The sequence below is a fragment of the Cebidichthys violaceus genome, unplaced genomic scaffold (genome assembly GCF_023349555.1).
Source record: "Cebidichthys violaceus isolate CVI_PGR_0920_01 unplaced genomic scaffold, fCebVio1.0.p SCAF_37, whole genome shotgun sequence".
NCBI lineage: Eukaryota > Metazoa > Chordata > Actinopteri > Perciformes > Stichaeidae > Cebidichthys > Cebidichthys violaceus.
In genome coordinates, this window is record NW_027176561.1 from 364,591 (window position 1) to 385,973 (window position 21,383).

Consider the following 21,383-nt stretch of genomic DNA (forward strand, 5'->3'; position numbering starts at 1 on the left):
ATTTTTTGTGGCCGGCATGTCATAGATGTTCAGTTGAAAATGAACGTAAAAAAAATATAAGGACAGGAGACATCACCATATAGAGGCCAAAGGGGATTATTATTTTTTATTTTTTTTAAAGGAAGTCAATAACCGCATTTTCTTCTCTCTCTCGTCAGAACTGCATCGTCTTTGCACTATAGATTTTCCTCACCCAAACACAGATTCATCATCAAAACAACGCGTTAATCTCTGGAGACGACCCGTAATGGAAAGCATATCTCGGCTATTTCCTGCTACAAGCTGTGCTCCATTACCGCAGCGCTCCGATCTAACAGCAGACATCCTTGGAATCACCCCAGAGAAAGTGAGACGGGCCCATCAAGCCTCTGCTGTAAGGACATCTTCAATATCCTGTTCACTCCCTCGGCCAAAGTCAACGGTAGTTTACGTCCAAAACACACACACACACACACATCATCAAAATTGTTTTTGTGTGCTCCCTGACCTGCCCCTCCGCACTAACACCACTACATGTTCTGCCATTTTATACGATGTACTGCTGGTATTTTAGAGCCAATTCAGAGCTGCCCCACAGCCACAGAGTCCCAGCTATTGATTGAGACACTTAAACCCTCAGCACCCATGAATCCACCCCACCCCCCACATGATGACTCCTTATTGAGGAGCTCAGCTCATGTAGTGCAGCACTTTTTTATTTCTCAGCCGTGTGTCAGAGGTTAAGTTGTGAAATGTTATAGGCCTGTGTGTTAAGTATGTGAGATCCTCAGAGCACTTTGCAGGTGAGAGCTCTGCCCTTGACAACAGGCCTTAAAGAGAGGGGGGGTAGAGGAGAGACACGCTGGGCCGACGCCTGCTGGAAGAAGACCTTGGCATTTAGATGGTGGCAGGTTCAGTGTGAACTTTACAAAAAGTGAAATACCTGAGTCGCTTCTTCAGCTGAGGGGAGAAAAAGAAGGTTAAATAAAATGGAAATTATGGTTTTTAAGGGTGATGTGAAATATGTTCTTTTGCTTTCTTCCTGAGAATTACACGAGAAGATGAATATCATTCTCATGTTTACAGTAAATGTGAAGCTAGCTTAGCATTAAAGGCCTGCACACACTGTGATTTAGAACGGTAAAATTTAGGAGATGAATAACCACCATCAGAGGATCTGGAGGCAAAAGTAATAAGTGTGAATTTTCCTCTTTATGGTCAACTTTGGTGAACGGTAACAATAATTTGCGAAATTGATAAACGGCACCAAACCTTCTAGGGGACAGAGAGCATGAGTCCACAATAGAGGAAGCTATCAGAACCGTGTAACTGTTAGACAAAAGAACAATGGTTTACAGACAGTTACAAGACAAGAATTGATGGTCTAAATATGTTGAATCTTTTTTGAATAATCCGTGTTAAATTCATTGTCCCCTTAGCGACCGAGCTATGCTAAGAGCTTGCTAGCTAAAGAGCTTGCTAGCAAGCTAAACTAGTTTAGTTTTGACAACTTTGGTTTTCCCTCTTCAATAATGTTTTATGAATAAAATGCCAGGGGGAAGTTAACTGTGGAGAGAAAACAAAAAAGAAGCCAGAGAAGCTATTGTGAGTGACTGGTGCTAGTTAGACAAAAAATAGCATTTGAGTTGAACAGTCAGCTAGCCAGGCAAGCTAGCTATTTCCCTCTGCTAAGCTACGCTGCTACTTGCTTCAGATTTAGAATAAACAATTCTACGTCGTAATTTCTTACCGAACTACCTGCAAAAAAGCAAAAGGCGCATTTCCCATACTGTTAAACTATTCTTTTAATACACAAAACTAAAGTTTTAGTTTTCTGGTGCCGTTAAAGGTCGGCTTTCATTTGAAATGTCTGTAAACAGGAAAGGAAACCAGGTGATATTATCAATTCTAAACATATGAGAAACACACAAACCTTTCATTTTCACCGTCTTTTCACTTTTACATTAACACACTGTGTGTGTGTGTGTGTTTGTGATTATACCTGTACATTTCACAGAAAGCACATTGAGCATGAAAACACAGTTCAAAGAAGAGTTCACTGTTAAGTCATTAGGTGATGACATATTTTTTCTACCAAAATAATAAAATAACTGATGAAAGTCGCAAGTCACGTCTCGTGCCCGTCATAAAATATGAGCAGCATCTCCATGTGTGTGAAAACCTACAGTCTAATCAGCACACATCAGACTATTTCCATTTCATTACATTGCCACTCAGCCAGCTTTGTTTGGCTGAGTCTACGTTTGACTTTGAACATCAACGCCACCTTTTGTCTGAAACTGCTGTAACGTTTCCAGCAATGATCAGATATATATATTGCTATTTTTACTTCTAGTTGCGGCACTGGCCCAGAAAAATAAGATCCGAGTTGATTAGTGAAGCCTGCGAACCCTTTTGTGGCACATCTAAAAGGACGCCTTCATCTCACGACACACAATAGAACTGAAATATGCAGATATTACTAAATAACAGCCTCTCATTCATCCTTTTTAAGCACACCAAGAATACCAGCTATTTCTTTTGAACCACTGAATGAATAAGGAGACATTTTAAGATACTTTTATTTTAGGGCAATTGTCAGGCGCTTAGTCACTCTGAGAAGGTGAGAATCAAGAGTACAACGGGCCACAATGTGGGCTAAGATCTTCTTGACTCACCCTTTTCACATTTCTCTGAGAGTCCTGTATCCCCCGATGTCAGTGCGTCTCTCATTTCCTCTCAACCGTCTCTTCTTCAGATAACGCTTCAATATTGTGTCAGAGAGCCTCCTGTCATCCAGTAAGTGATGGGATCGATGATCGGGTGGGATAGTCGCAGAGGCAACTCTTCGCAGCATGAAAATGCGCGTGCGTGCACACACACACACACACACACACCACCAATCACTAGCAATTACAGCTTGTAGGTGAAAAAGGTTATTGAGCAGCAGAAGTGCTGAGTGATGGAGTCCGTATGGCTCACTCACACACACACACACACACACACACACACACACACACACACACACACACACACACACACACACACACACACACACACACACACACACACACACACACACACACACACCTGAATATGGTCTAAGCTCCCATTATAAGAGGTGCTTTTCACTGATTGAAGTCTTAACATTCCCATCCGGTGCTGATTCCCTCATCATTTCGCCTGGATGAGTATCCCGTCCTCCCTTCCCTCAGCCCACTAGTCAGTTAATCAGGCGAGTTCACTGTGTGTTAACGCCTCCAGCAGCACCAGCAGCTCCAGCCAGTCTGCGGACCAGGAGGCAGGCAGGGCGCGGCCGGATCAATGTCCTGACGTCTGAGGGAGACAAAGCCAGCCGAGACCCGGAGGCCTGCAGCGTCCCTCCCTGCTGGACTCTGTCAATTCCACTCATCTCCCTCCGCTGGCTCGGACCTCATGAGTCTCTCAGCTGAAGAAATAAGTGGACTCTTTCACCCGCTGGAGATCAAAATCACCTAGAGAGGCAAGAGGCGAGGTGTCAGAGCAGGTTTAGGTCTGTGGACAGTAGTTACAGAAAGCAAATTACAAGTACTGCAGCTTTAATTAGAAACAAAACTTTAGATTACCAAATACTATTACACAGATGGCTACGCTAACACAGCTAAACCAGCCAGCATAGCATTAGAAAAAGAGTCGATGCATAAAAAGTTTGAGCTGATGTTGGAGCTAGAGGAAGACCAACAGACCATGACCATCAACACTGTCACAGAGAAAGAATATGCACTTTTGTAAGGTTTTAATTCATGTGAACTCTTGAAAATGAAATGGTACATCTCATGTTGACTTGATATTATTTAATGTGGTTAATGATTAATTAAGGAAACCGCAGGATGTTGTTCTGAGATATAGTCCAGGGAAAAGACAGAGTTACAATCTTTTATTTTGAAGTGGGTCAAACTCAGGAACTACAATTTTTATGTTCATTAATATGCAGCCAGGAGCTCCAAACCTGAATCTACTCCATACAGTGTGAGGTTGTACTTTCTATCTTGTATTTTTATGAAGTTACTGTGTTTTGTGTAAGAACATGATGTAATCATGGTATCACACACACAGACTGTTACCATGATGACATAATGTACTGCATTGTTGTGATAAAGAGTAGTTTTTCTTACCTTACCCTTTTTGCCTTATTGATATAAAACAATAGCAAAGTCAAAATGTCAGTGTTCAAAAGAGAAAAGACATGATCTTAAAGCTTCAACTATTCTAACTACCTTATCGTCATGAAAGTCAGACCCTCGCTGTTGAAACACAGTAATGGCTTTAAGTTATTCAGTGAGCTTTCTCCCTCACTGTGGTCATAGATGCACCGGATTCATCTGAACTCCTGCTGGATTAAACACAGTGAAACCTGATTCACTTTGTAACAAGTTCAGGATCCTTCACGGGCGAAGATTACAGTGGATTTTAAGTCTATGGAGTCTCATGCTGAACAGTGAGCACCGGGAAACACAAGGACAGGCAGCCCACAGGAGCCCACCTGACTGGTCTCAGCCGCATAAGCTGATTATGCAGAGGAGGGACACAATTAACAGTAATCAATTTATACAACCCAGCTGTCGGTGCCAAGCAGACAGTGAGTGTACAGATGGAGATTGAGCGAGGGCGTTACGTAACAGCAAAGCCTCCATCCACCTGACTGACAGAGAGAGAAATGCTGCCTCTCTCCCTCCACTCTGAACAATAGACAGACGCTCGCAGTGGCGTCAACAGAGGCTAATCTGGATCTGCTGGTGGCCAAACATGGCAGACATGAATACAGCCCTCATGACAGAAGCTGAAATTTGTTTTTGTTTTTTACCCCAACTCAATGGCTTTTTACATTTGAATGAGCAGGCCGAATACCCTGTGTGGGCAGCACAGACAGCTAGACGACCAACTACAGACAATAGGATAACTATATGAACAATAGGCAACAACAATTAGCAATTAGAAACCGGGATAGAAAATACAAGGATTGTGCAAGAACTCAATTCAATAATATTCCTGTCGTTTCCTGCTAAACTCAGACAGAGCTTCGGGACATACAAGTTCACTTCAATCCAATTAGGGGAAAAAAAAAAAAAACCCCAGCATGCTGCATGTTGGCCTTCTCGAACAATACCCCAGCCTGAGCGAGGCCAGTTGTTTGGGAGCCAGACAGCTGCATGCACACTGACCTGTCTGGGGCACTTTGGCCAGCAGCAGCATCAGCCTCCTGTACTCCTGGTACTTCTTGTTCTTGGCCTCAGTCCTGTAACAAACGAGGACAACAGAGAGAAAAAAAAAAAAAAAAAAAAAAAAAAAAAAGTTTAAAAGAGGAGAATGTTTGTGTGTCTAGAAGTGCTGAGTCAAAGACAACAGCACTTTCTGAGTTCAAGTGGCCTCATCTGGTGACTTATGGAAGTATTTTAAGCTCTGCAGGATGTTCACACTTGGATGTCACATTTGAGCTGTCGAAGGTTACACGCGAGCCAGTGCAGCCACTCGTTGCCTTTGACTTAGCACATAATTAGTGCTTCTAATGTGAAGTGCTAGAGGTGGCAAAACGTACCTGTCAATGTGCGAGGTGTGATTGGTACACTCAAAAATAGCCAATTGAACATTTTTACCACCCACTGTTGTGCCTGTGTGACGATGACATCATGTAGAACTTTTTACAGAGTGCTGAAGTGGAAATAAATGCTCACACTGACAACGCAAACCGGCTGATGTCAAGCAGCTGGTTAGCTGAGTTAGCTGGTTAGCTGAGTTAGCTGAGGCTGACGTGAATGCCATTAGTTTTGCAGTTATTTGGTCATGAAAATACACAAAAGTATTGGATAAATTAAAAATGTTGGCCTAATGAGGGCGCTAGATGTAAAGTTAAAGGTTGACCAACGTTTTTACGATTCATCCTCAGGGGAACACGAATGTTTTAAACCTAATTTTACCGCAATCCATCAAATAGGAGTAAGAATTTTTCCCTCTTAACTACAAATGTCAACCTCATGGTAGGAAATAGGGAAAAGATCAGGGGTCACCAAAGTCAGAGAGATTCATCCTGTGGGGACCATGAATGTGGCGGCCGATCGACCCGGTAACGGCTGTTTTCTGTCCTGGCCCCACAGTGGTGGAATGAACTCCCCACTGACGTCAGGACAGCAGAGTCGCTGCCCATCTTTCATCAGGCTGAAAACCCACCTCTTCAGGAAGTGCTACCCTGAGCCTTCCACTTAGCACTTATTGTATTCATACTAGCTTGTTGCACTTATTGTATTCGTATTACTTATAGCACTAACTGTTTTTCTTGTTTCTGCACTGTACTTTGGCTCTGAGTTATGCTCTGCTTCATGCTCTTAGATGCTTGTTTGGAAAAGGAGATGTACTTATGACTTCTGGTGACTAGTAGTTCTTTTGATTACCACTGTTGATGCACTTATTGTAAGTCCCTTTGGATAAAAGCGTCTGCTAAATGACTGTAATGTAATGTAATGTGGCAATCCATTTTATAATTGAGATATTTCAAGTTGTGGACCGACCGACATTACCTTCTCAAGAGAAAACTGTCTGGTTGTAACAATAAAATAAATGCTTTAAACACTTAATGCATTGTGAGGTCTAATAAGCAAAAATAATCTATCTAAGGAAGAAGTTCAATTATAATCATATTTAACAAATTTTGCTTAAACTGTCGGGAAGGTTAAAAACAATCTATTCAGTTGCTCATTGCGACAAGGGAAGGAATCCAAAAAAGTCTTTAGATTCCCACGCGTCTTTGTCTCTGTGGTGCCTAGAAGAATGACTAATGCGTTCGCCAGGCTTGGGGAACATTAATGTGCCTGTGAGCGAGGGAGGGGAGACAGACAAAGAGGGCCGAGGGCTGCTGTGGAGTAAAGGCTGTAGAGAAGGTGTCCAATTATCCCAAAGAGAGAAAAACACAGTCAGATGATGAGCGTGACCCAGCCTGAAGCCGGCAAGACGGATGCACCGAGAGACAGAGACAGAGAGAGAGACAGAGAGAGAGAGAGAGAGAGAGAGAGAGAGGGGAAATCATTCTCGTATCTGATGTTTCAGATAAACGGAGGAAAAACTCTGGCGTGCCAACATAACTTTTACAGTCTTATAATGTCAAATGTGTGTGCACCTTCTGTTCGGACAGCTTGATAATGTATGCACATGTAGGAGCTGCATGCCCAGTGCACAATGACTTCAGTCTATACCATAAAAGTCCATAAAGATCGGATCTGTTTAAACACAGACAGAGACACAGACTGATGGCTGTTATGTGAATAAGAGGCACAGATTGCATATTGAAAATATTACCTCAGAACTATCACGTAAGATTTAGCGAAAGATACTGTCTGACGATCATTTTTTTTGTACCTGTACAGGAAATGCTATGAAAAACAAATCGCAGGTTTTCATCATCATGGACCTGAACGATATCTGACCGCTGTGTTGCTCCTGAGACTTCATGTACGTACATGTACCCGAGTGTGCACAATCACACGTGTTCCTGCGTTGCAGGTGTGTGTGTGTGTGTGTGTGTGTGAACTCACGGGAGCCCGGTGCAGTACTTCTGCAGCAGGAAGTTGGACAGCTCTTGCAGGATTGGCTGGCTGTGCAGGGCGACAAACTGTTCCCGACAGACCTGACAGGAGGAGGAAGAGGCGGAGGGAAGGGTTACTCAAACCCTTGACCGACAAGACTGAACACCTCTGCTGTGGCTGTATGGAGAGGTCTGTGTGTAAAACACAGGGCACGGTGCGGATTTGATTTACAATTTGACACACAACCCAAAACCTTGAAGGAAGAAGAGCCATTCGTTTTGCTGCAGGTAATCATACAGAAGAGGATAAATGTGAAACATGCATTTAGATAGTTCTGAGATCTAAAACAGCAGTCTATTCAGATTACGCTTCGCTAAACACGACAGAAAGAGCATCAGTGTGAATTGGTACATTTAATAAAGGAATCTGTTGGGTGAGACGCGTGAGTGACGGACGCCAAAACTCGTCAATAAACGCTTTCTGTATGGATCGGCCGTGTCAGAACTCAAGCGCATTGTTGACATTTGGCCCTCGTTCCGTAGAAGCACTGCTGTGGGGTTTTTTCGATGCGTTTCTCAGGATAAAGGCTCAGCAGTGGTTAGAAAAACATGTTGACGTGGCGTATGACAGCTGGTATATGGACATTTGTGAGTATCGACAAATACAGTTGTGTGCCTCCGACGACAAGTCAAGTTGCAGTTTATATCCATGTCTGTCTAAAATGTCATTTTATCCTATTTAGACATTTGAGTGACATTGTCACAATTAGCATATTCATTCTCAAGTTATGAGCAAAAACGTGGTTTTTTGTTTTGTGACCTTTGACCATCAAAATCTAAATCTAAATTTGACAGTAAATATATTCAAAGATCAATTATGAGTGCAAACCTCACATGTTTGCTGCGTGCACAAGCTTGACTCAAGGGATGTTTTTTAATCCAAATTTATTGCAAGTTTGTTGTTGTGTTGGCCGCATCAACATAAACAGTTGGTGGTGCTAATTGGGTGCCATTAAACCATTGCTAGAAAAAAAAGAAAAAAAGAAAAGAAGGATCACCAGATTTGTTTTCCTCAGGGCTGCCATCATTTCACCTTAGCCTAGCCTAAAAGCTTTTTTCGTTATAACATTTTTGCGAATTTTCAAGCATTTCTATTGTGTTTTAATGTGCAAATTGAAAATGTGCATCAAAACAGGTGGATGGAATTGCAGGATTTAAAAAGCATTGCGAGAGCCATTACCTTACCGATAAAAAAAGTTTCTACCGAACCAGTTTCTGTGCAAAACTATCCACAGCTTAATAAAACCCACTAGAGCTTTGTGGTGCATGCAGTTCAAACAACAGACACAATCCTCATGTTTATCTTCTCGTGAGCTCTCCAGTCGTTCTGGTTTGCACACATCTTCACAGTGACATCACTCAGAAACCCGTCTATACTGGCGGCAGGCAGGTCCAGAAAACAACGGGGGGGGGGAATCAGGAGGAGGATCAGGCACCGTTAAAATGAGGACCTTCTTGACGCGCTTAGGTGTTGACCAAGATATCCAATACCCCTCCTCTGCCGCTCTGTTCAATTACCGGTGTAATGAAAAAAAGCGTACGCACACATCAAGAGAATATGAGGGAGAATAAATGTACTGAGAGGGAGCTGCTTCATTGGTTGTAACTCCTCTGAGATTGGATGAAGACATAAAACTGTGACTGTGCTCTGAAGCTACATCTACAGAGAACTGGGTCTTTATGGTAATTCGATCCATTTTATGCCAGGCTGTGTCTCGGTCTGGGCCTTGTAGACGAGCTAGTTTCAGCATGCGGGGGACAGTCATTTATTCAGGCTCTATCTGATGGCGCTACCTGCAAGCCAGCGGCCTGCAAGTGAATGGAACTGGGAGAATATTCAGTTTGTTTAACCGGCTTTACGAAGCTGATGCTTCTGCTTTAGCACGAGCACAAGGGATGCTAGAAAAAGAAGGAAATCTGGATGTGAAGGCGAGAGAGAGAGAGAGAGGCAGAGGAACTGACTCACACGTGCCACCGTAAGCTTCAATTAATCAGCAAAAGAAAAGGTGAACTCTAAACCGTGATGATAGACCGACGGGATGACACGGCTCTGAAAGGATGACTGAGGAACGAGCGAAAGGAGAAAGGCTGTACTGTAACGGGATACCTTGTTCATGGTGTCCACCGTGAGGGCGTGGGTCCAAAAACAGTCGTGAACCGAGACGAACGTCAGGCCGGCGCTGAGACGAGAGGAGAGAGAGAGAGAGAGAGAAGGCAGAGCAGACATTAAAAATGCACGACGATAATTGCTAAAACGCTGGCGGACGTTCATTCAAAAATCACGTGCGAGTTCTCGCACCTGTCAAGAGGCCCCGTCTGTGAATTGAGCTGACATTACGAGGCATATCATGCAGTGCTTACAGTATCTGAGGTGATAACAGCATTCCAGAGGATAGGGTACACTGACAAAGCTATTTGAGGTCATGCACACATGGAGAGACAAAAAAAGCATATTACAGACTGCCTTTATAAAGCAACTCCAAGAGGAAACACAAAAAAAAAAAGCATCTGTTTAATTTGAGGTGCTTCAGGTATCCGTGCTGTAAGTACAGTATGTTGAATGGTACCTATAGCAGTGGAGAGCAGTCAGCATCATGTGTGTGGAGTCCAGAGAGTGGATGAAGTTTGGCGGGAAGGCATTCTTCTGTTTAACTGTGTCTGGCCTCCTGTGAAGAGACAGAAAGCCAAGCGCAGACATCAGAATCTCTACTTTGCTGCTTTCTAATACAAAACGGGACGTTTCAGCCAACTTTACTTCACACGACTGACGCGGCCTCGTTACGAGCGTCTCTGGTTAATTCCCTGCGAGACAGTCAACACTCCTATGTTTTGATTCCCTTTTTAGGTTTACGCACTACTCGGGAGACGGCGCATGTTAATGAGAATTGCATTCTTTGGAGGATGTTTTGAAGTCAGTCGCTGGTGAGTGAAAGTGGTCGTGGCTTAGCGGGGTACAGAGCTGTGGTTAGATGTGGAGCTGCAGAGGATCCGCTAGAGTCCACAGACACAGTCCCTCACACTCAACGTGAGACCCAAACACTAAAGTCTGACCTTTTGTAAATCACTTTGCCACCTCCTGTGGCCCGTAATCTAACAATAGGTCTTTTATATGATGGGCCTGGTTCTCTAGTCGTTTTTCAGGAAGAAAAAATAGAGAGGAATTTTGATTTATAAAAACACTATTTTCTGTTGTACACATTTAAACAACTATGTATGAATTAAATAAGTGAGCCGTTTAGAGAGCGGATTTTGTAAACTTTGTAAACAGCAAAGCTAGCCCTTTCCCCTCGTTTACAGTCGTCGTTTAAGACCGGCCAGGAGCAGAGCTTCACCTCGCCCAATGGAGGCCCAAGCCGTATTGCTGGAGAGAAGGGAGGCACAGGAGAACCAGAACCAGAACCCGGACTGAGCGGAGCAGACTGTCAGAACTTGCTGCAGTAAAAAGAGGGGTTTTCTAAAGGGACTCTGGTGCTCAGAAACAATACCACTTTTGTCCACAGGGACCGCCAAAATCAACACAAAACTAAAGTTCCTTGTAGTAGCTTTAAGTATTTTTTTTTTTACTTTTTAGTTTGTATTTTTTTTATAAGGACTGTCACAGTAACTACTTTTGTTAGATGATATATTGTCTCAGAAATAATTGCGATAAACATTATTGTCATTTTAAGACCATTTTATGCCAGAGATATAATGATGATATGACAGTATAGTAATGCAAATACTCCCTTTCAAACAGCAATGAACTTTCGATCGTGACAGGCCTAGTTAGAAGCTTGTACTAGGAAGTCATAGTAACAGACTAGCAGGTGTAGTAAACAACACCAACAGTGGCTGCATCATTAATATTAGTAATCACACCTGTGCTTTCCCTGCTATGACAAGTCAAAAGGTCTGTTTGTGCGAATGGATTTCAACATCAATATCTATTTTCTGCTATGTGACCCTCATAAGTCAATATGAGAGCACACAAATATAGAAGTGATAGAAAAGAAACAGTACAAGGTAATACGAATGCAGCACTGCTGCTACTGATGGTGGAACTGGCAGTGGAAAAATAAATAAATACAAAAAAAAAAAAGAAAAAAAAAAAAGCATCCAGCCAATCTGTATCCCATGTTCCCATTACCCTGAGCCTGTGCCATTCAAATCCTCTGGGCTGCCACAGACCAGAACGCTCTTCTAATGGGAATGGAGACAGAGCGGAGAGAGAGCTTGGGCCAAAGCTAACACACACACACACACACACACACACACACACACACACACACACACACACACACACACACACACACACACACACACACACACACACACACACACACACACACACACACACACACACAGGATGCCTGTCTGTCAGTCTTGTTTACCTTCTGCCCGCTTTATTTTTGGCTTGGGAACGTTAGACTTTTATCAGAGCGCCTTTAGTTCTGCTGTGTCGGGCTTGAGCTGAACAAAAACAAGATTCCTAGAGATTTATTTGCGAGCTCACTCAGCTGTCTGCACTTAGGACGAGACTGTCTCTCCCTCCCCCCCCCCTCCCCCCCTCCTTTGTCTCACACCTACACGCACACACAAAACAAACATGTCACCTTTATCTCCCGTAGGCCGTGACAGATTGGAAAGCTGCACAGTCAGCACTGTAAAGGGGGAGCGAGCACGGCTCTCTAAAGTGTAGCCGCTCTCCCTATAGAGCTGATGGTTCACTTCGGTTCACAAGAGATGACGAACGTTGGCGTAGGGCTTAGCGTTTAATGTTTGGTTTAGAGGCCCGGATGATCAGCCGTCCCCTGAAGACGAGAGGGACGGAGGGGAAAAGCAAGGCGAGCGAGGATCTTTCAAGGCTGTCACTACCCCGTCTGCGACTCTATTTACATATTTAGATGCTGGGCGAGCTTTTTTTAGGGTCCTTAATTACAGCGGGCGCGGCAGTGTGAGCTCCAGTTTTGCGTGTGTGGAAAGGAAAAGCCGAGGAAAATCGACCATGGCCATTGTGTCCGGTTTGGCTCAGAACGTCAGCCTCTGAAACACTGACGCTTTCCTCTGACAGCGAATTTCAAGTTTCAAGCGAGACGGCCTTTCTGAGCGGCATCCCGCCCTCGCAGCTTCAACTCCCTCCTCCACCCCTCCACCCCCCCCCCCCCCCTCCCCCCTTGCTGCTCTGGCTGCTTTTTAAGAATTGGCACCGCTGGATCTGTACAGCGCTGTAGATGTCAGACTGAGGACGGCTGTCAGTCTTCGTCATATCTGTCTTCAGCGCTCTCACTCCCGTCTTCCCTCGACTTTCCGTCGCCGTCTCTTTTTGTCCTCTACTCACCTCTATCAGTCGTCTCTTTTTAAACTCCATGTACACAGTGTTCTCTCGCCTTACTGAAGGAACACCACAAATCACAGTCTTCTTTATCCCAAAAGGTCAAATATCTGCTATTGAAGTACTACCACTCAGTAAATCACTGATGCAGAAGGAGCCGGTGTAATAAATGAATGTGAAATGTCTTGAATACGTTCATATTAAATCTTCTTTGATCAACTCATTGGCATTAAAAGAATATAGCTTCTCTGTCGTTTCTCATGCAGAACGAGTACATAATTATAATCCTTCTGAACAACCACAGTTCATTTTGGCAGATATTTTAGATTTAGTCAAAGTCCTAATGTTTGGACAAAATGCTTATTGGTTTTACACACATTTTAGTCATTTGTATACTTCATAGTTTTAGTCCAGTTATAGTTGACGAAAGGTCATTACATTTTGAATATAAGTAACTTTTAGTCAAAATATTTTCTGTTTTGCTTTTGTCAGTCAAACATCTTTTTTAAGTCATCAAATTATATTAAATATTTCAATCAAAAACAAGTAATTTTGTCATTTTAGTGGATTATTTCACATGAGATTTTATCTTGCCAATAAGATGCAAAAATATGCGTTAAAACAATCACCCCGACCTAACCTGCAGGCTTTCTTTTTTTTTGCATATTTGTTTGATATACATGTTGGCTTCATCTCATCTTAGTCATCAACGAACACATTTATATTTATATATATAAAAAAAAATATATATATATATATATATATATATATATATATATATATATATATAAATAAATATATATATATATATATATATGTCACATATCATTTAAAGATGCGTGATGCTGCTGACTTGGTGTTTTTGCATAAACCCCCTTTCTTCTTGTTAATGACTGAATACTATTTCAGCAGTAATTTGATTTTGCAGTATATGTGTTGAACATCCATAATGAAGCTTCTGGACAAAAGAGTTTAAAATACCTTTTTTGAACTAATTTCTGTTTGCAAAGACCCATTTCGACCTCTTTGCTTGTAAAGGTTTTCCAAAAACCTCTGATGCCATTACCTACTTTATGACAACTGCAAAGTTACGTCCGAGTTTGAGTAGGCAATTAGTGGAAATAGCCAGGGGAGAAAGAGCTTTTGTGCAGCTGAAAATGGAGTTCTTGAAAATGTAAGCTAATTGCTTCCAGAGAGCTCTACTTTCTACTTCCATTCACCTCTAAAAAGCTGCACCGAGAGCTGTCAAGCTGTCGGCAGCCACATTATAGAAACGTGTGAATGCAAACTCACGAAAGACACAAAAACAAGACCAAGACTAAAGAATGTCCTGCTGTAAACACAATTTCTCTCATCAGCTATCTGCTGTCCTTTGTCACTATTATGACACTTCAGCCCAAAATGTCAATGAGTGAGAATGAGAGAAGAAGGGGGGGGTTTTCATCTGCTGTGGGTCAGTTCCGGTATGAGAGCAGAGGAACAGATGTTAGCTGCAGGACGACTTACTCTTTGGCGTCATGGCTGATCTGGAGGTTGATGTGTTGCATGGTACTCTTCAGCTGGAGAGGCAAAACAAAGAAAGAAATGAGTGGGATAATCATCTCAAGTCCAACTGGCTGATAACATTTGTAACTCAAAGTCTAATTATAGACAAGTTTACCAAGTTTTAATATGTTACTGCACATGAGCATGATTCTTTAACTGAAGTCTTGAAACACTAAATATTAGAGCAATAATTATTTTATCTTTTTGTTCTTGACATATCAGAAAATAGAGAAAAATGTACATCAAACGTATCTCAACATTTTGCTTAAAAATGACTACGATGATTTATCGATTATGAAAATAGTGGCAGATTAATTTTCTGTTGATTGACTGATTGATTTATTGACTAATCGTCTCAGCACTACAAAACGTTAATGTGAAAGTGACCTCTAGTCATATACTGGAAACATATTTTCTCTTTGAGGCAAACATCGGACATCAAGAGCTTGTAAAAAAAAAAAAAAAAAAAAAAGAAAGTTGACAATAATCATAATATACATTTAGAGTTTTATGTTGGACACTTTAACCTGTATGTAGGGTATTTAACGACATCATGCCTGGCTTCTTACATGAGAAGCCATAGCTGACGAGTCCCTTCACCTAATGGACATGTCCAAATACTGTAAGTAATCAAGCCAAACGTAAATCCATTTTCATTTCTTGCCTCAGGTTGACTTATAATTGCTCATCACTTTCTCAACCTAATTGAAAGAATTCAGGGTGAACGTCAATACATTGACGAACAAAATCATGCTTGATGACACGTATAGAAGAAGATCTATAACCACCGTTCCATCTGTCCATCCCTCTTCCAGCTGCTTATGTACAGTAGGTCAGGGTGTCACGAGGTGGCAACGTGAAGCCACGGACTCAACGCAGAATACCGGCTAAAAATAGATGTGGTCGTCTTTGTAACGGTAGGTATACGCCTTTAATGGAGAATTAAACCCAGCGACCGATAGATATTATATCTTTTAGATTAGATTAAAGTGAGCTGCATTGTACTGCTAAACAATCAGAGTCAGATAAGTGTGTGTGTGTGTGTGTGTGTGTGTGTGTGTGTGTGTGTGTGTGTGTGTGTGTGTGTGTGTGTGTGTGTGTGTGTGTGCGCGTCACAGTGACCTCATCATGCCTCGATCACTTGGTTTCTGTAAAGATTCCACAAAATGTGGACTTTTATTTCCTGGAAAACTGTCGCCTGGAAACCAGTAGAATAAGTAATGGTGACCTCATCGTGCACGCGTAAGTGTAAACATAATCCCTGACCAGTAAGGCCACCATTTTAAAAGATATCCCACCCCTCCTTCTATTGCTGCTTTACTGATGCCAATAGGATAAAATGATCCCTCACCCCGACATCTTGTTTCAAAAGGAAGTGATCTAGAGCGTCACCTGTTCTCACCTCACAGACTCAGACACATCTACAAAAAGGCAAATACACACATTTGCATCCACACAAACAGGGCAGGAGATGGAGTTAGTTCATGGTAACGCACATTCATCACAAACAGGAAATAGACGGGAAGGAGAGCCAGAGGAGGGGAAATTAACAACAGGAAACTTCCAAGCAGAGGCGTCCCCATTACTGAAGCACCAATAGTATGCTACCATGTCGCACCTCAGGAAAAGTATAGTACTACTAGTTTTTGCTATAGTATACTAGTATAGCAATATTATCAAAACAAGCCTAATGACCAAGCATCAGTGGAAACGGCCGGATATATTAAGCTCGGCACTATATGTGCTGGTCTATATACACACACACACACACACACACACACACACACACACACACACACACACACACACACACTCAGAGGACATCAGGCAAATACCTGCTTTTGATCTCTGCCGTTTTCTTCATACCATCATTTTTTTTTTTTAACACGCTCTAAGACCAACACCAAAGCCTTTAGTTCCTAGTGGGAGGGGAGGGGGGGGGGGGGGGGGGGGCTTAGCGCTCTAATCTCCCAAGCCTTGAGGGTCCATCCAGTTAGCTGTGCCAAGGCATCTGTGGCAGGGCAGTCTTTCCCTGACACCTTGGATCCGTGCCTGGGTGGGAACGACGGGCTGCTATCAGGAGCCAGATATGACCGGCAGCAGGAGGCCAACGGCTCGGCAAGGTGAGCGTTAGTGCGTTTACCTTTCGTTCGGCTTAAACTAACGTATCGGGAGTGTCTCTTTGTTTTTGTTTTTTCCTCACCGATGTCGCTTTGATGCGGAAACGTTTTGCCATTTCAATGATATTCCGAGTGCTGCACTCCAAAAAAAAAAAAAAAAAAAAAAAGCTTTTATTGTGAAAAGTCATCAGACATTTCTACCGTTAGTTACTGACCAGATTTACACACAATAATATAAATTAATAGAATTTATTCCCATTTATTAACAGGCTCACATGAGGACAAAAAATGCATTCATTTCCTTTGATTTAAGGTCCAATACATGGAAAAAAAAACAAACAGGAAAAATAAAGAAACAAGTCATTTCCTTTTGGGCAGCATGACGGCTTAGTTGTTAGAGCTGAGCCTTTCGGTGTGGGGCTTACATGTGTTTGCATGGGTTAGAACAGGCGTAAAGAAAATAGATGGATTAACTCATACAAGTTGTTGGTTTGCTTTATGCTACCATTGACTGGCTCTGGCTGTAATTTCCACATTTGTTGCTGAACGGGGGTCTTTGAATTCAACTCCTTTATTGTCCGTAATGCAGACAACTCCTCCTACCAGGAGCGCATGAGACCACAGCTGTTTTGACACCCTCGGGAGCCTTTAAAAACCGCCGTTGGTGCTACGGCTCTTAAATTTGATCTCGCTTGCTTCTCTGTGGGACGAACACTGAGGACACAGAGGCCCTTTGAAGTGCACATCCCTCCGCAATCTGAACTATTCCCCGTTCCGCTCGGTGCTCCTTCTGAGTCTATAATGACCTCCTGGAAAGCTGCAAACACAGACATTTCATGCGGGATGCTCTCCCTAATAGCAATATCTAATGGGCCCTGATGGGGGGGTATTTTTCACAACCTTTAAAAAAGGGGGAAAAAAAAAAATGCCACCCTAGAGCAGAATTACACTGTTCTATTTCAATGATTCAGTTTATTGATTTTAGTCAGCATCGAGGAAAACGCTGAGCTGGGAATTGGGACATCAAGACGGCCATTTACAATGAAATCAGGTGACACATTTTGAAATTGGTCCATTGACATATTGAGGCATATCGAGTGTGTGCGCTCATTGAGCATTTGTTTGAGGCGTTACGTCTTGAAGAGCGTATGAGTGACGAATGTAAGACATACACCATATCCCCAGTAAAGTCGTCACGGGTGCTGTCAGGTTATGTAATCGTTTTTTTTTCATTACTCTGTGTCTGCAGAGCAGCTCCAGGATTCGTCTCTTTATATAATATTACCAGACATACGTCTCTCAAATTCCCTCTCTTCAAGTTCTGCACTGCAAAGAGTCTGCAAACCTGATGATGGCGGTGGATGAAAAGATACGAGGTCACCAAGGTTAATATAATTCAACTCGAGGGGTGCTTGAATGTCTGCAACAAAATGAATATAAAAAATATTTAACCTCGTGGCGGCTCACCAAAATCATTAGAATATATGGTCTGATAAATGTTTGTTCAAAATCTAGGCCAATCCATCAAGTAGATTTTGAGATATTTCATAGGAGTGAGAAATGTGACCTGCTATGAGCACTAGTGGAAAAGTGAGTAGGATTCATCCTCCTGGGGACCATGAATATCTGCACCAAATGTCATGGCCATCTATCTAATAGCTGTTGAGATATTTCCCCTAACAACCGAAATTAACAACCGAAATTGCCAACCTCACGATGGTGCAAGAGGAGAAGTCGGTTGTTCAGTGTGATTCATCCTCTGGGGACCATGAACACCTGGATAAAAGTGTCGTGGCATTTATCACATCCAATAGTTTTCGAGATATTTCAGTCTCAACCAAAGTGGTGGACCAACCAACCGATCCATTGAGCCACGCTGCTAGTATGAAAATAGTATTAGTATAAAAATGACTTAAGTGCATTAAGATATTGTTACAGATTACAATTTTCTTATATTTTATCTTCTTTTATCTACTTCTCAGAGTAGAAAAAAGATGGAGGCGGTGCTTTGATGGTAATAAGACTGCTACAAAATATACATACTGTTCTGTAAATAGTATTACTATGACATATCAAATATTGTAATTATTACATATTAAAGATTAAAGTTGCAGGTGTTGGGTGGAAGCACATTAAAGCCACCTTATAGGAGCCTGCGAGCTTCTCGGTTTGGACACTCCAGTCGAATACTTGAAGGTCGCTGTGTGATGAATGACAGAATCACACAATTATCAAGAAATGGCTTTAAAAGAAGCGTAGTGTGGTAAAAAAACCCCATTAGTTCCTGCCAGGGCTGCCATCTCATCCATCACTGCTCTAGGTGGGACTTGTTGGGGGGGGGGATCTGTCCATCATCCCCCCTCTTCTTTACATCCGCTGTTTGTGTGCCAACGGATAGGTGAAAGAGACGGAGGTTACGCTAGATGTGAGTAATGGACTGCCACACTGTAAATGAGGTCACTATCCTACACCGAACCGCTGTTCATTAGAATGCATACGTGGATGATTTGTGTACACGACCTGACTCAAACCCAGAGGCTGTGATGGATGAGACCTTGGCGAACACTGCTGCGTGTCCGTGGGGAATAGGCTTCTGTAGACTAAATCACGTGAGAGTGGCAGCACAGATGGTCATGGATACAACAGCCATCACTACCACATAAACGCCGTGCGCCAAGAGGGGAATCCCCATTCATCACATGGTGGTTAATAACACACGGCTTGCTTCCATGAAGTGGACGCGGCTTCTTTTTCCTCTGCCGTTCCGGGTCACCTGACCGTCTCCCCACTGAAGACAGCTGCAGACTCTTTGACACTGACACACACACACACACACACACACACACCACACACACACACACACACACCACACACCACCTGAAGCTCACCACTTTTCCACTGACCTTTTCCAAACCTTCTAGCTATCAAACTTTCTTTTTCTTCCACTCTGGAATGTCCTTGAAAACGCAAACTGCATTCATTATTTCATCCCCAAAATGCCACAAGATTCTGCAAGATCACCGAAACGCCGCGCTAACCCCTGGGAACAAAGCTGGCTTCTGTTCCCAGGCAAAAAGGAGGCATGGAGGGCACGACGGCGAACATTTAGAGATACCAAGTTTCCCCAGAACTAGAAAAGCCGACTCACTCCGATTGTACAGGTCCCGAAGAATGTTTCCAATTCTATACAAAGGCAAAGTATGACCAGACGGAAGCGAGAGATGCTTAATGCCCCACGAAGAGATTAAAATCGACCACCAAGACTTACAAAGCAACCACAAATAGCCACAAAGGATCCACAACGAGACTCAAAACTGATCACAAAGAGACGCAAAATAACATCAAACGGACGCAGAACTATAGAGAGTCGCAAAACTACCAAGATAACTCAAATTGACCCACATAGCAACCACCAACGGATGCAAAACGACCAAAAAAAGAGACGCAAAATGACCCACAAAGAAATACAAAGTGGCCACAAACTTTTTCGGTTTAAGTTTGGGTGCGTTGCTCTTATGTTGGAGGGGTGAGTTCCCGTTGTGTGTGTCTGTCCCCCAGGAGACCCATTGTCTCATAATCCCTCCATGATTAGGAAGATTGTTTTTTTTTTTTTCACTTTTATTTAAAAAGGTATTAACTCTTTCGGCTTAGACCAACATTATACTTAACTCTCAATGTTGACAGTGGACCATATTGCTACTAATAAAAATAATGTCCCACCAATCACAAGCAAAAAAAAACAAAACCGAACTGCATCTTTCCACACAGAGGACGTTAGATAACTCAGCTTTTAGTCACGCTATAAAACTCACAAATCCAGTCAAATCCAGCCGACGACTCCCGTGTGTCACCATCCCCTGAGAGCGAGATTTCACTGTAACCTTGCATGGGAGGGGAGAATGAAAAATAAACACGGAATATGAGCCGGAGTGACCTCTGATCCGATTAGCATCTCCCAATCCTGTTAAGCAGCCTCCCTGATGTACGTTCAAGCTCCATTCAGGCTACTCCATCCTACTTTAATTTCCTCAACTCCCATCAGCCGCGGAAAAAAAATACTCGACGACACTGGCCGGCATTTATAACCAACAAACAGAAACGCTAAAAGATACACGAAACACGCACACGCAATCCTTTCTGAGTATGCGTGAGTGGAGCTACTTTCTCTCCCCTTGTTGGTTTTCTTTTTGCGCATCGCACTTCATCTTCCCGTTCTATCGAGAGTCTAATTACTAATGACCCCCAGAAACACGGTGGCCTTGGATTTAAGAGGCAGAGAGGAGACCTGGGAGAAGGGAAAAAAAAAAAAAAAAGGTGACCTTTCTGCAAAGTTTCAATTGTTGTCGCCCAATGATGCAACTGGATTAGAGAATTATTGACGCGGATGAAAAAAAAAAAAACGTATCTGTGAAATGTAAGCTAAAAACCTCATTCATCCATGAAGTCATCAGTCTCATTCATCATCTTTAGGCACATGCTAATCAGCTTCCTTGTCCCTGCTGGACATTAAAAGAAGCCGGTCAAATCAAAAGGAAACCGGCCTAATACATCGTCGCTCTCTCATCGAGAGAGAGAGAGAGAGAGAGAGAGAGAGAGAGAGAGAGAGAGAGAGATGCACCCTCAGGGGACCCGCCATCTGTCACCCTCGCTCTCTTGCACCTTCTTATGAGGTGTCACCGCCCCTCTAAGCCAACCGTCTGCTTGATGTCATTATAAAGAGCAGGCGGCATGCTGGGCCATGCTATCAGCTAGCTGACTGCGTTGTGCTTGGCATACGCTATATGTTCCTCTCCCCTTTCACTTAGTTAATGACCTT

At 42.8% G+C, this 21,383-nt stretch overlaps 1 protein-coding gene across 1 annotated transcript in view; it reads right to left on the reverse strand.

Annotated features, from left to right (window-relative positions):
- Nucleotides 1–2,543: 2,543 nt before the first annotated feature.
- Nucleotides 2,544–21,383, reverse strand: part of polrmt (polymerase (RNA) mitochondrial (DNA directed)) — a 39,324-nt gene continuing 20,484 nt past the window's right edge. Inside the window, 7 exon segments of the mRNA XM_068725889.1 lie at nucleotides 2,544–3,473; nucleotides 5,181–5,254; nucleotides 7,542–7,633; nucleotides 9,699–9,771; nucleotides 10,159–10,257; nucleotides 14,409–14,461; nucleotides 16,283–16,312. Coding sequence (XP_068581990.1) covers nucleotides 3,424–3,473; nucleotides 5,181–5,254; nucleotides 7,542–7,633; nucleotides 9,699–9,771; nucleotides 10,159–10,257; nucleotides 14,409–14,461; nucleotides 16,283–16,312 — 471 coding nt within the window. The 3' untranslated portion in view covers nucleotides 2,544–3,423.